Source organism: Diorhabda carinulata, chromosome 6 (genome assembly GCF_026250575.1).
Source record: "Diorhabda carinulata isolate Delta chromosome 6, icDioCari1.1, whole genome shotgun sequence".
Lineage (NCBI taxonomy): Eukaryota > Metazoa > Arthropoda > Insecta > Coleoptera > Chrysomelidae > Diorhabda > Diorhabda carinulata.
In genome coordinates, this window is record NC_079465.1 from 29693715 (window position 1) to 29709059 (window position 15345).

At 35.3% G+C, this 15345-nt stretch overlaps 1 protein-coding gene across 1 annotated transcript; it reads right to left on the bottom strand.

The window, feature by feature from the left end:
- Window positions 1-245: 245 nt before the first annotated feature.
- Window positions 246-11657, bottom strand: LOC130894782 (acyl-CoA Delta(11) desaturase-like). Its single transcript, XM_057801765.1, has 5 exons — window positions 11643-11657; window positions 9453-9691; window positions 7397-7733; window positions 5763-5945; window positions 246-660 (listed from the first exon to the last, which is right to left on the bottom strand). Exons 2-5 carry the CDS (start codon window positions 9685-9687, stop codon window positions 276-278), a joined length of 1140 nt encoding a protein of 379 aa, XP_057657748.1. The 5' UTR covers window positions 9688-9691; window positions 11643-11657; the 3' UTR covers window positions 246-275.
- Window positions 11658-15345: the final 3688 nt, after the last annotated feature.

A 15345-nucleotide genomic window follows, 5' to 3' on the forward strand; every position in this document is an offset into this window, starting at 1 on the left:
CCTTGGGACCTCTACCAGATCATCAGCGTAGGCTAGAACTGTGATTCCGGCGCTGTTAACTCTGATAAAAACTTTGTTTACTACCAGTTAGTACAGTAGAAAAGTACTTTTGCATATTTTAGTGGAATCGTGAGTGAAAAGGTTTTAAAAAAAGTATATAATGTATATTTTTATTTAATTTCAACAATAAACACATTAAATATTTCTGAATTTTGGAACTAATATAATTTGATGAAAAACTGGAATATAAAAAAGGAATTTTTACTGTTTTTACACTAATTTTCTTTATTGAAGACATGAGCATGTTTTTTATCCTCATCTTTCATATCTTTATCGTCCCAACCCCAAACATACTCCTCTTGTGAGCGCTTGGTGTCATTTTTCTTTTTATCGATAGCCTTGAGATCGATTTTTCCGTCTTTCCATGATCCGTCGCCGGTTCTATTCGCTCGTTTTCTTATTAAATCTTCGGAGACAGTACGTAAATCATATGCTTGACCTAAGTAAGCCATCAAATCCAATAAACCAGTAGTCCAATTCAAGCTATAATTTCCGAGTTCGGCTGCTTTGTAGTCCCAAGGAAAAGTGTGATGGTAGTTGTGCCAACCTTCACCGAAACCAATGACAGACACGTATTTATTTTCAACTGGATTTATTGTTCTGCAACAACAAGTAATTCTCTAAGAAAATATTTGAAAGAGAAAGTGTTAAATCGTAATTAATGGTAAGCTTTGAGCAAATACATGCTGTGCAATTGAGTATTTCGTACTGGGATTTCACACTTGTGTAATAAATTTTGTTATTTCACTATGACTTGAGACCGAGACACTGCTTCTTATATAAAGTTTTCCGAAAATGCAAAGTATTGCCTTGGATAATCTTCAAAGTTTCTCTATCCAGCTTCTGGAGCTTCTTCAGTGATCACCAGCTGTTTGGCCTCTCACCGGTTGCATATTATGAGTAAGATCGAACGTGGTCATGAAATAAATTGTTATTTAAACAATCTGGATAAATTTTCCGAATAGTATTGCCTTGGATAATCTTCAAAGTTTATCTGTCAAGCGTCTGGAGCTTCTTCAGTAACCACCAGCTGTTTGGCCTCTCGCCGGTTGCATATTATGAGTAAGATCGAACGTGGTCATGAAATAAATTGTTATTTAAACAATCTGGATAAATTTTCCGAATAGTATTGCCTTGGATAATCTTCAAAGTTTATCTGTCCAGCGTCTGGAGCTTCTTCAGTAACCACCAGCTGTTTGGCCTCTCGTCGGTTGCATATTATGAGTAAGATTGTACGTGGTCATGAAATAAATTGTTATTTAAACAATCTGGATTAATTTTACGAATAGTATTGCCTTGGATAATCTTCAAAGTTTATCTGTCAAGCGTCTGGAGCTTCTTCAGTAACCACCAGCTGTTTGGCCTCTCGTCGGTTGCATATTATGAGTAAGATTGTACGTGGTCATGAAATAAATTGTTATTTAAACAATCTGGATTAATTTTACGAATAGTATTGCCTTGGATAATCTTCAAAGTTTATCTGTCCAGCGTCTGGAGCTTCTTCAGTAACCACCAGCTGTTTGGCCTCTCGTCGGTTGCATATTATGAGTAAGATTGTACGTGGTCATGAAATAAATTGTTATTTAAACAATCTGGATTAATTTTACGAATAGTATTGCCTTGGATAATCTTCAAAGTTTATCTGTCCAGCGTCTGGAGCTTCTTCAGTAACCACCAGCTGTTTGGCCTCTCGTCGGTTGCATATTATGAGTAAGATTGTACGTGGTCATGAAATAAATTGTTATTTAAACAATCTGGATTAATTTTACGAATAGTATTGCCTTGGATAATCTTCAAAGTTTATCTGTCAAGCGTCTGGAGCTTCTTCAGTAACCACCAGCTGTTTGGCCTCTCGCCGGTTGCATATTATGAGTAAGATCGAACGTGGTCATGAAATAAATTGTTATTTAAACAATCTGGATAAATTTTCCGAATAGTATTGCCTTGGATAATCTTCAAAGTTTATCTGTCAAGCGTCTGGAGCTTCTTCAGTAACCACCAGCTGTTTGGCCTCTCGCCGGTTGCATATTATGAGTAAGATCGAACGTGGTCATGAAATAAATTGTTATTTAAACAATCTGGATTAATTTTACGAATAGTATTGCCTTGGATAATCTTCAAAGTTTATCTGTCCAGCGTCTGGAGCTTCTTCAGTAACCACCAGCTGTTTGGCCTCTCGTCGGTTGCATATTATGAGTAAGATTGTACGTGGTCATGAAATAAATTGTTATTTAAACAATCTGGATTAATTTTACGAATAGTATTGCCTTGGATAATCTTCAAAGTTTATCTGTCCAGCGTCTGGAGCTTCTTCAGTAACCACCAGCTGTTTGGCCTCTCGTCGGTTGCATATTATGAGTAAGATTGTACGTGGTCATGAAATAAATTGTTATTTAAACAATCTGGATTAATTTTACGAATAGTATTGCCTTGGATAATCTTCAAAGTTTATCTGTCCAGCGTCTGGAGCTTCTTCAGTAACCACCAGCTGTTTGGCCTCTCGTCGGTTGCATATTATGAGTAAGATTGTACGTGGTCATGAAATAAATTGTTATTTAAACTATCCCGATAAATTTGACGAATAGTATCGCCTTGGATAATCTTCAAAGTTTATCTGTCAAGCGTCTGGAGCTTCTTCAGTAACCACCAGCTGTTTGGCCTCTCGCCGGTTGCATATTATGAGTAAGATCGAACGTGGTCATGAAATAAATTGTTATTTAAACAATCTGGATAAATTTTCCGAATAGTATTGCCTTGGATAATCTTCAAAGTTTATCTGTCAAGCGTCTGGAGCTTCTTCAGTAACCACCAGCTGTTTGGCCTCTCGCCGGTTGCATATTATGAGTAAGATCGAACGTGGTCATGAAATAAATTGTTATTTAAACAATCTGGATAAATTTTCCGAATAGTATTGCCTTGGATAATCTTCAAAGTTTATCTGTCAAGCGTCTGGAGCTTCTTCAGTAACCACCAGCTGTTTGGCCTCTCGTCGGTTGCATATTATGAGTAAGATTGTACGTGGTCATGAAATAAATTGTTATTTAAACAATCTGGATTAATTTTACGAATAGTATTGCCTTGGATAATCTTCAAAGTTTATCTGTCCAGCGTCTGGAGCTTCTTCAGTAACCACCAGCTGTTTGGCCTCTCGTCGGTTGCATATTATGAGTAAGATTGTACGTGGTCATGAAATAAATTGTTATTTAAACAATCTGGATTAATTTTACGAATAGTATTGCCTTGGATAATCTTCAAAGTTTATCTGTCCAGCGTCTGGAGCTTCTTCAGTAACCACCAGCTGTTTGGCCTCTCGTCGGTTGCATATTATGAGTAAGATTGTACGTGGTCATGAAATAAATTGTTATTTAAACAATCTGGATTAATTTTACGAATAGTATTGCCTTGGATAATCTTCAAAGTTTATCTGTCCAGCGTCTGGAGCTTCTTCAGTAACCACCAGCTGTTTGGCCTCTCGTCGGTTGCATATTATGAGTAAGATTGTACGTGGTCATGAAATAAATTGTTATTTAAACTATCCCGATAAATTTGACGAATAGTATCGCCTTGGATAATCTTCAAAGTTTATCTGTCAAGCGTCTGGAGCTTCTTCAGTAACCACCAGCTGTTTGGCCTCTCGCCGGTTGCATATTATGAGTAAGATCGAACGTGGTCATGAAATAAATTGTTATTTAAACAATCTGGATAAATTTTCCGAATAGTATTGCCTTGGATAATCTTCAAAGTTTATCTGTCAAGCGTCTGGAGCTTCTTCAGTAACCACCAGCTGTTTGGCCTCTCGCCGGTTGCATATTATGAGTAAGATCGAACGTGGTCATGAAATAAATTGTTATTTAAACAATCTGGATAAATTTTCCGAATAGTATTGCCTTGGATAATCTTCAAAGTTTATCTGTCCAGCGTCTGGAGCTTCTTCAGTAACCACCAGCTGTTTGGCCTCTCGTCGGTTGCATATTATGAGTAAGATTGTACGTGGTCATGAAATAAATTGTTATTTAAACAATCTGGATTAATTTTACGAATAGTATTGCCTTGGATAATCTTCAAAGTTTATCTGTCAAGCGTCTGGAGCTTCTTCAGTAACCACCAGCTGTTTGGCCTCTCGCCGGTTGCATATTATGAGTAAGATTGTACGTGGTCATGAAATAAATTGTTATTTAAACTATCCCGATAAATTTGACGAATAGTATCGCCTTGGATAATCTTCAAAGTTTATCTGTCAAGCGTCTGGAGCTTCTTCAGTAACCACCAGCTGTTTGGCCTCTCGCCGGTTGCATATTATGAGTAAGATTGTACGTGGTCATGAAATAAATTGTTATTTAAACTATCCCGATAAATTTGACGAATAGTATCGCCTTGAATAATCTTCAAAGTTTATCTGTCCAGCTTCTGGAGCTTCTTCAGTAATCACCAGCTGTTTGGCCTCTCGCCGGTTGCATATTATGAGTAAGATCGAACGTGGTCATGAAATAAATTGTTATTTAAACAATCTGGATAAATTTTCCGAATAGTATTGCCTTGGATAATCTTCAAAGTTTATCTGTCCAGCGTCTGGAGCTTCTTCAGTAACCACCAGCTGTTTGGCCTCTCGTCGGTTGCATATTATGAGTAAGATTGTACGTGGTCATGAAATAAATTGTTATTTAAACTATTCCGATAAATTTGACGAATAGTATCGCCTTGAATAATCTTCCAAGTTTCTCTATCCAGCTTCTGGAGCTTCTTCAGTGATCACCAGCTGTTTGGCCTCTCGCCGGTTGCATATTATGAGTAAGATTGTACGTGGTCATGAAATAAATTGTTATTTAAACTATCTCGATAAATTTGACGAATAGTATCGCCTTGAATAATCTTCCAAGTTTCTCTATCCAGCTTCTGGAGCTTCTTCAGTGATCACCAGCTGTTTGGCCTCTCGCCGGTTGCATATTATGAGTAAGATTGTACGTGGTCATGAAATAAATTGTTATTTAAACTATCCCGATAAATTTGACGAATAGTATCGCCTTGAATAATCTTCAAAGTTTATCTGTCCAGCTTCTGGAGCTTCTTCAGTAATCAACAGCTGTTTGGCCTCTCGCCGGTTGCATATTATGAGTAAGATTGTACGTGGTCATGAAATAAATTGTTATTTAAACTATCTCGATAAATTTGACGAATAGTATCGCCTTGAATAATCTTCCAAGTTTCTCTATCCAGCTTCTGGAGCTTCTTCAGTGATCACCAGCTGTTTGGCCTCTCGCCGGTTGCATATTATGAGTAAGATTGTACGTGGTCATGAAAAAAGTTGTTGTTTAAACTAGCTTGAAAAGTTTGACGAACACAACCAGACTCTGAGGTCATTTCAAACTGGTAAATGGGTTATCAAATGAAGCAGCTCTGTCAACTTAGTTGTGTACCTCTGAAAAACACCTTGTAGGTGTTACCCATTCCTTTTTTGCTAAGAAGAATAAGAAAAGTAGCAGTCCATGTAATGAATGGAAAATTGAAATTTATGATCCTATCCAACTGACCATTAGTGCAGCTAGAAGCCAGACAGAAACTTCACCAGCACATCTTCGAAGTTAATTTCCTTCAAGTGCATAAACCTGGTACGTAATTGAAATGATTTTATTCAGATACGAAGCTGCTTTACTAGAACAGCTATAACTCCAACAATAGCCGATTCAAAAAATAATAATACTTACTGATCATAGGGTTTGTATCCCCATAAGTGAGCAGCGCTATTCACAGCCCACGTTCCATTCAATTGTAGTACAAATCGACAAATACACACGTAGAAAGACTTAATGGCAGCTTCTCCCCAAAAATACCAAGGAATGAAAGTTGGTATTACGAAAGTTAATAAGATAACCAACGGTATGTAGTATCTGAAAGAAAAGAAAATCTCTAATTATTACAAACGTCGACAAAAACTTCGAAAACACCGTATTCCGATTGAATATTATTTGTTTCTAATTCTAAACAGATAATAATAACGATGAAAATATAAAAAGTTATCGACAATCAAGTTCGACAACAAATAAAACTGTTAAATCTCAAGAAAGCTCCTGGGTATGATCTGATAACGGGGGAACTACTACAGAAGCTACGCATCCGATAACTAAGAAGTATTAGGAAGACTATTTCTACGTTAAATCCAGTTGTTCCCATGAACTAACTCATACCACAACACCAATTCGGTTTCAGAAACGAGCATTCGATAATTCAACAATCCTAGAAGAAAAAAAGGTGTGGGCTGGAGTATTTCACGACATACAAGAGGCGTTCGACACAGTTTGGTATCTACTTTCAAGTCAAAGTTGATGATATCTACTCAAATTACCATACGATAGAATCTGGAGTACCTCAGGATGGTGTTCAAGGTCCATTACTGTATCTGATGTTAACAACAGACGTTCAAATTTGGTTACAACCTTTGCAGATGACACTGAAGCAACGTATTAAGGTGTTTTTTGGAAAAAAAAAACAGTTTCAAAGACTTATATTGGTTTCCAAGTTTGCAAAAACATGATTATTTGCTTCTGTTTGCAGTTTCCAAAGATATATGATGGTAAGTTTATGGAAAAAACACAGACCCCAACAAAATATAATGTTGCCTCTTTGAAAGAGACATTTCCCAAAGACACGTGATGGATTTTTAAAAGACACCTTCCAACAACCAATGACGGTTGGGATTAGAAATACAAAAACAGTTTTCAAAAACTTGAGAAAGACGAAAATACATATGATGCAATTTTTTTGAGAAAGCTTTCCAAAGACATAATAATAATAATGGTTTAGCACCCCTAATTGGGATGCGCTGTTAACCATCCTCTGGTTGGAATAGATCAGTCCCCATATTCCATGTCTAAATCTCCTTTTGATGGTCCTTTGATAAATGATGGTTTCCTTTTGAGAAAATCATTTCCCAAAGTCATATGATGGTTTTTTATCGAATAGAAGAAACAAGACAGATGACAAAAAAGTTTTTACAAACAAATTAAAGTTTTTAATTGTTTCCAAAGACTTGAATGTTTATTTTTGAAAACGGTTTCCAGGAGTTGGCTTCCAATCCAGAAATAGTTGGCTGCTTTTTGAGAAGATTTGTGATGGTTTTTTCAAATAAATAGTTTCCAATACAAAACGACTCAAAATGTTTTTTAAATAAAATGAAGGTTTGTTATTGAGAATTGCGCTCAAATACAAACGATACTTTTGAGAAAAAGCAGTTTCCAAAGACGTGGATAATGATGATGGTTAAGTTGAAACGATTTTGAAAGAAAACAAATAGAAGTGGTTTCAAAGTTCAAAAATGCCACAATACTTAATAATCACTTACTTTCGTTGCCACTGAACTACAGGATCCGCCGCAACATCGCTCATATCAATAGTTTTCCCTTTGATTTTCACATCCTCATGCTTCTTCATCATCAACCAACCCACGTGACAGAAAAAAAAACCTCTCGAAGAATTGTGCGGATCTGCGTTCGTATCAGTAAATTTGTGATGAACCCTGTGATCCCTCACCCATTCGTGAATGTCATTTTGTAGAGATGCCGTTTGACCCAGCATCAGAAATATCCTCAATGGGAGTTTTGCTTTGTAAGATCTGTGCGACCAGAGACGATGGGCTCCCCCAGTTACTCCAACACTTGCAAAAGACAGATAAAGGAAACCTGGAAGAGAAATCTTGAATTAAAAAAAAACATCGTGCATTTTCTTCTACCAAATATCGAACCAAGTGCTTATGATCTAGTTCCGAGGCAGCTAAGGTCTGCTTGTTGATTTGCTACTGTAATCTTTCTTCTAGAGATACGACGAAGAACAGGTCGAGTATACACGACTTTAAAGAGAATACAGACTGAGCAACTGCTCTGGACGAACACGTGATGGAGCAGAACAAGTGGCCGAAGAAAGCAGAATAGAAGGAGACGAGGAAAACCCTCCAGGAACTGGAAGGGAGGAATTGATCAAACTATGGAAGACAGAGCTAACCAGGAAAACGAGAAAGCAAGCTGCAAGACCCCTGCTGTATATATATAATCTTTCTTCTTAATCATTTTATTAGTAATTTGCTTTAAGACAAGAAAAAGTCTCTAGGGCTAGATCTGAAGAATACAGTAGCTAATTAGCCAACTTTTGCGTCTTTCAACGCTTTCGAATCGGTTCTGAATCTTGATCATAATCATCAGTACGCATTCCCAAATATTCGTTCACGATATGTCGTTTCTTTGATATCTTTGTACTCTGAACAATCTCAATCATTTTCGTTTCATGATCATCCAAAATTATTTTGTGGATTTTGATGTTTTCTTCGATGGGAACCTCTTTGTGACGTCCATCGTCCTTGAAGTTAATTTCGCTTCGTCTAAATCAGTTATTTTTCCAGGACAAAATGGGTAAAATATTTATCAAGTCAAGCATATTTTTTTTCAATAAACAAAGCTCTATAAATATAGTTGTCTCACTCCAAATACAATTAACAAACTGAGAGTACAAGAGCTGTCAAATTTGTTTCATGGATTTTATACTTGTAGCGCCATCTACATGTCAATCCAACAACTTTCCAGCCACCCATGATTTCTTCTACATTTGCGTAAAGTTTTGAGACATTCTGTATACATAACATTTATTACGAATAATTGAAATTAATGGCAAAGATAAAATAGAACTTTCATGGGTATTTTCTTTCTTACAGCAATAAAAATATTTAATATTTTAGTAATAGCAACAGCTGAAGATAATAATTATTCTGGAGAAAATTACTTTTGTTGTTGACATGTTTCATTCTTCTTTTTTAATTGCGGAAAGAGAAATTTAAGAATGTATTGTCCACGACATGAAAATAGGAAACTTTACGGCCTTTAATAAACTAAATATGAAATTAGTCAGCTACATAATCGGTACAAACAAAAGCGTTCAAATTCAAGCGCCAGTCGTGAATAGATTGAAACCGTTGAAACGTATTATCAATCACAAGGAATAGCTACAGATAATTTTCGGAAATTTTAATGTATTATTCATGTACAAAGACACAAATAAACATTCAGGAATCCAAGAGGTGGACAATGGGACCCTCAACGATGGATTACAGAACGTTAATGAGGTTTGAGTCGAAGAAATGCCTGAAAACAGGGAAAGGATCCTGCTAACAGATGGAATTCGTATAGAATGATACTCAGAAACTTCCGAATTGAAGTCGTCGAAAACTTCCGATCCAAAGTCGTGTTCCGAGTAGGAAAATCGTCGAATGGGCTAACTGCAGATGTCTGCAACGGACTCTGAGGAAGTTTTGGGAAAGCCTCGACGACGACGCAACTTTATAACGAAACCTTGAGTCAAACTAATCGTTTTTCTATTCTATACGTTACTGAAATATTGATTTGAATACTTACTCCAAAGTGTTGTTTTCCATGAAACTTGCAACGTTAAACTTAACCATAATCCATATAAAGCTATCAAATGCAGAACTAAAAACACAAACGCGTTGAACCACACTATTTTAGGTTTATTACCATCATTATCATTGTATTTCGTAGCTGTGGTGTTTGTTGTGTACGCATCATTTTTTTTAGTACCATTAACTTCGGCCAATAATAAATTCGAGCTGCTGACTAGATGCGGCTCCATAATTCTGAAAAACCAATCAAAATTTCAAATCAACAGCTCAAAAATACAGTCATATTAACGAGGACATAATTCCAATATGAGGCTTTAATCTATTATAGCCCAGTGAGGCTGTTTGGCATCGCTAAGCTATTTTGAACCTCCCCAGTGCTTAAAAATGTTTCTCTGGACGCATGGTGCATGGAATGAGATATTGGAAACATTTCTTTTCGAATAGTAGCTGCAAATACTTCAAAACAAATACTCCCATTGAGAAAACTCAGCTTCTACATCGGTAATGTCTTCGTATGCCGAAATAACAATTTTTTTGGCTGATTTCACTCGTTGTTGCCAAAACTGGCATTCAGTTGACACTATTCGTATTGGTATTTGTTAAGCTTCTTGAAAAAAAAGCACGAGAAACTATCAAGGCTTTTCATCATGAAGATTCCGATCCTAACTCTCTGATTTCAGCTTTCTGAAGATGTACCTCCAAATCGAGAGCTGATAGATGATAGATCAAAGGATTCTCTGAGCTGGAGACGGCGAAGGATGGACCTTGACCTTCCTTCTTATCGTAAACACTAAGGATCCAGCTCCAGTTGGAATTTTTAATACTGTTTCTTTCAAATATACGAAGGAGTGTACCAGGAAAGTGCAGCTGCTAAAAAGTAAATAAGAATACACTTCAACTGCAATGGCCAGTTATTCTCGAATTTAGCATCCATTGAGGATGAGGATTTGACTCAGGATAATCCTGATGAAGAGGAACTCTAAGAAAATGTGAATATGAATATGTTGCTACGTTTTGTGCTGCATACCTATCGATTTATATCGTCTTTATATTCATTAATAATATTTTGATGCTTTTTTACTGGAATAAAATGGATCAAAACGTTGAAATAACGATTTCGAATTGGATTCTGGAAGAAAATACTTCTGAAAATGTGTCTGTAGAATCACCAGCCTCTGCTGTTTTATCTGACGAAGAAAGCGGAAATGAAAAAGATGAGGATCATGCAAATTAGTTATCAGAGTTTCCAGAAATGGAAAACAATTTAACGAAAGATGTTCCTGTTAAATCAGAATCTTAGGTGCAGATTTTATACAGTGAGAGTTAGATAAAGATGAAGAACAGTTTCCATTTGTTGATACTTTTCATCTAGCATACGGAATTGTTTATAAAAACAATAAATGAGCTGGTACAAAAGAAAAACTTAGTATATAGACAGAATTTTATATGTACTGAAACAAAAATGAAAAATTCAAGGTTATGCAAAATCATCGAAGTTAAACTGTCAACTGTCAAGTGGCTAGAGTCACTCCAGAACGTCCCGGAAGTGTTTTGCAGTACGGAACTGTCATTTCCACTACATGGAACACTAAAAACGAAACTTTCGATATGTAAATGATTACAGAACGAACAACTTTCAAATGGCGTCGTCTGAAAAATATTTTTCAATTTAATAGACATTATTGAATGGAAATATCATTACTAACAACTATTGACGGGAAAAATAACACAATTTGAAGTTGTAGTAGACAAAATTCGGTAAACTTCACTACTGTCAAAAAATGGAAAGGCAGCAAGGCCCGGAAACATTTCCATTGAGTTCCAATGAATGTGTTGAATGGGGACGAAATCCCAGAAGATTTAAAAAAGAAAATCAGCATTGATGGAAAGAAATAATTTTCATTCAACTACCTATATATTCACCAGATTTGACCACTAGAGATTTTTATTTTTTCCAAACCTCAAAATTTGCTTGTAAATACTAAGAAGCTTATTTTTTAATTATTTTTTCCTATTTTTTAAATCGGTACAAATTAAGAAACCAGTTGATCCGATTTAAAAAAAAAACTTGTAGAGAAATATTTTTGCTGAGAAATAATCCAAAATATTATCGATTAGTTCATAAAAAATAAAGTGAAGCATAGTCAGTTTTTGATAATCAAAATACAAATAAATTGGAACATACTTAATTCCCTTGGTGAAACAAGCAACACTACCACAACAGACTATGAATTAGATCAGCCAACAGTTAAATAAATATTATTCTTCATTTCCACCACCCAAAAATCCCACTTTCCGTAAATTGTGCTTAATGGAAATCAAAACAAACGATATATACCTATTGTTCTCATATTGTCAAGTTCTGTCATTCAAATTGTGCCAATGAATCAATTATCTCATTTAATTTATCACATTTACATAATATTAATTATTTCTCTATAGTTAAGAAGTAAAACCATTCCTTGCGCTTAGATTGACCACACTGCCACTACACCAACACTCGCAATTACACTGTTTGACGTTTGACGTTTCGATAACCTGTCACAACGCGCTTCAGTGTAATTTAGAGTGTTAGTGTGGTGGTAGTGTGAATAGCGTGCTCAGTACTTGCATATTTGGATAAAAAATATCATCGGTTTCCAATATTCACTTTGCTCAATAATAATCACACAAAAAGAAAATTTTTATATTTGAAGTATAACCCATATTCTATGATTTTAACGCAACGTTCAGCAAGATCTTTGAGACCTTGGTAAAACCATTCCTTGTGCTTAGATTGAATTGAAGTTTGGAAGAGTTGGGGATATTCATATTGACCACACCGCCACTACACCAACACTCGCAATTACACTGTTTGACGTTTGACGTTTCGATAACCTGTCACGACGCGCTTCAGTGTAATTTAGAGTGTTAGTGTAGTGGTAGTGTGAACAGCGCGTTCAGTACTTGCATATTTGGATAAAAAATATCATCGGTTTCCAATATTCACTTTGCTCAATAATAATCACACAAAAAGAAAATTTTTATATTCGAAGTATAACCCATATTCTATGATTTTAACGCAACGTTCACTGTTTGACGTTTGACGTTTGACGTTTCGATAAACAGTGTAAACCGCCTTCCAGATTCAGCAGCGTTGTCAAGTTACTTCTAATCTCATCTTAGAATCGTATCTAGTCCTATAGTTTCTGGACACCTTGTATATACAATACTCATGGTTTTGTGAGAAATTTGATTTTGTCGACGCTTGAATATCGTTCGCAATCATATCGTTTATCTGCGTGAGATGTTGAGGTTACAAAGGAAACGATATAAAAACTAACCTAGTACCAAAGCACGCCGACATTCGGATTTCCTTGAATGGTACCACAACGATTAACCAAAATTCAAACGAAAGTTCGAGTGGAAGGGCCTAAACAGCCCCTTGCCATGCCAAAAGATAATTGTTCCGTGAGACCAATCAAAAAAGGAAGTCGATTCGAGCTAATGGTGGAATTATGACAGCTGATGAGGTTTCTTGCGATTTTTTGGACTTTTGCATCTTAAAAATGCCGCTAAAAAGATATCGGTTCAATGACAAAGAGATATTTGACATTAATAGCGACTAGCTTCTACCCGCGGCTTCGCTCGCATCGAATCCATTAAATAAGTATCAGAAATCATTATAATAGAAAAGAACGAACTCTGTAGCTATATTAGAACCTGAGATATAGATCTTTGAATGTAGAAAAATTGCTAAAAACCTACAAAAATCCATAACTCCACATTGAATGTCCGCGCCTAGCTCCTCTCCAACTCAACCGATTTAAGTGTTCAAAAACTCAAAAGAAAGAAGATATTTCAACGAGTGTTTTTAAATCAAAACGAAGTCTCTATCTTGAATAGAACCTGAGATATAGATCTTTGAATGTAGAAAAATTGCCAAAAACCTACAAAAATCCATAACTCCACATTGAATGTCCGCGCCTAGCTCCTCTCCAACTCAACCGATTTAAGTGTTCAAAAACTCAAAAGAAAGAAGATATTTCAACGAGTGTTTTTAAATCAAAACGAACTCTGTAGCTATATTAGAACCTGAGATATAGATCTTTGAATGTAGAAAAATTGCCAAAAACTTACAAAAATCCATAACTCCACATTGAATGTCCGCGCCTAGCTCCTCTCCAACTCAACCGATTTAAGTGTTCAAAAACTCAAAAGAAAGAAGATATTTCAACGAGTGTTTTTAAATCAAAACGAACTTTGTAGCTATATTAGAATCTGAGATATAGATCTTTGAATGTAGAAAAATTGCCAAAAACTTACAAAAATCCATAACTCCACATTGAATGTCCGCGCCTAGCTCCTCTCCAACTCAACCGATTTAAGTGTTCGAGAACTCAAAAGAAAGAAGGTGTTTCAGCGAGTGTTTTTAAACTAAAACGAAGTCTCTATCTTGAATAGAACCTGAGATATTGAGGATAGAACGTGTGTATGTGAAAAACTCTCATAGGGGGAAATCGCATTTGAGTATAACTTGAGAACGGTGAAAATTAGATGAAATCCGATGGTTGATGGTTGATTTGTGCATCAATACCTTTCATTGAAAAAAAAAATTAAGCAAATCGGTTGGGTAGAACGCCTGAACGGACTCGGAATGGAAATCATCAATTTTTTAAATATACAATATAATACTTTGAGGGATATAATTGCCTGGATGATAAAAAAGTAACACCTCGTATATAATACGTCTCCCTTAAACAATGTAACATTGCAAGGTGTTATTTGTAAATCAAATTTGAACCAATTATTGTGCGATTGTTTAAAAAGGCGCAGGTTAAGTGCGACAGGACCTTGAAATACAATTAGTATCACATTAATTACTACAAAAAAACGAAAAATTCAAATTACCCATTATATTCAAACTCATTGCTAAAACAGACTTGATACCAATACATAGTTTACTTACGAAATATTATAGATCATTGTTTACTCGAAGTACTTTATGTAAATTATATGATTTTATATTTGTACGTAAATTCACTTTTGAAAACATAACTGGGTAAAGGTAAGGCTTTGGTATAGGGAAATTTACATGATATTGCCTTATTTACCCCTGAATGCATTAAAATAGAAAAAACCGGGTGGTTTTATTCCAAAAAATAAAGAAATTTGATATTTATGACGTAAAACTTTGAACACTTGTTATACACACCCTGTATAAAATGAAAAGTTTTTCAACATAGATTCAAATACGTCTAGTCTTGCTAAAAGCAATCGAACAGAAACCATTTTCATATCTTTGGGGATATCCTTGTAAAAAAATTATTTATAAGAGTCTGCAATGATAAAATTTTTTATAAAAAAATTATTAACTCAAAAAGTATGCATTTTTCGAAAAAAGTTTTTATATAAAAGTATACTGAAATTTTACGTAGATTTCAAAAATGTATTAATATATAGGGTGTTTTATTCAAAATAACAAAGTTACAGTCGACTTCCGGTAGAACCGGAAGTCGACCATCTTAGAAAATATATTAGTTGAAAAGATCGTATTCGAAAACCCAAACGTAGAAATTTTCATGATTCTACTATAAGTATTTTCCCATATACAGATAGTTTTAACACGTCGTGGGACACCCTGTGTATATTTCTTCAATTTCTTATTTCTTAGACCTTTTGATATATCAATGCATCTAAATGACCTTGATTTTAGGTCACTTCTGTTTTAAAATTATTTTTTTTTGGAAGATAAAATTTGACGTTTCGACTTTTCTTCAAATTTTTATGATTTCACTTTAAGTATTTTGCCATATACAGATAGTTCGTCGTGGGACACCCTGTATAGCTAGTGTAATTCCTATTTACAAAATTTCCTGTATTTTTTCTTGATAAATTTTACTTTACTT

What these genes read in the sequence shown, in the direction of transcription:
- LOC130894782 (XM_057801765.1), bottom strand. Translation starts at nt 9,687, where the DNA reads ATGGAGCCGCATCTAGTCAGCAGCTCGAATTTATTATTGGCCGAAGTT. An exon ending in ATGGAAAACAACACTTTGGA is followed by an intron (nt 7,734 to 9,452) that starts GTAAGTATTCAA and finishes TTTCTCTTCCAG; the next exon opens with GTTTCCTTTATCTGTCTTTT. An exon ending in GTAGTTCAGTGGCAACGAAA is followed by an intron (nt 5,946 to 7,396) that starts GTAAGTGATTAT and finishes CTTTTCTTTCAG; the next exon opens with ATACTACATACCGTTGGTTA.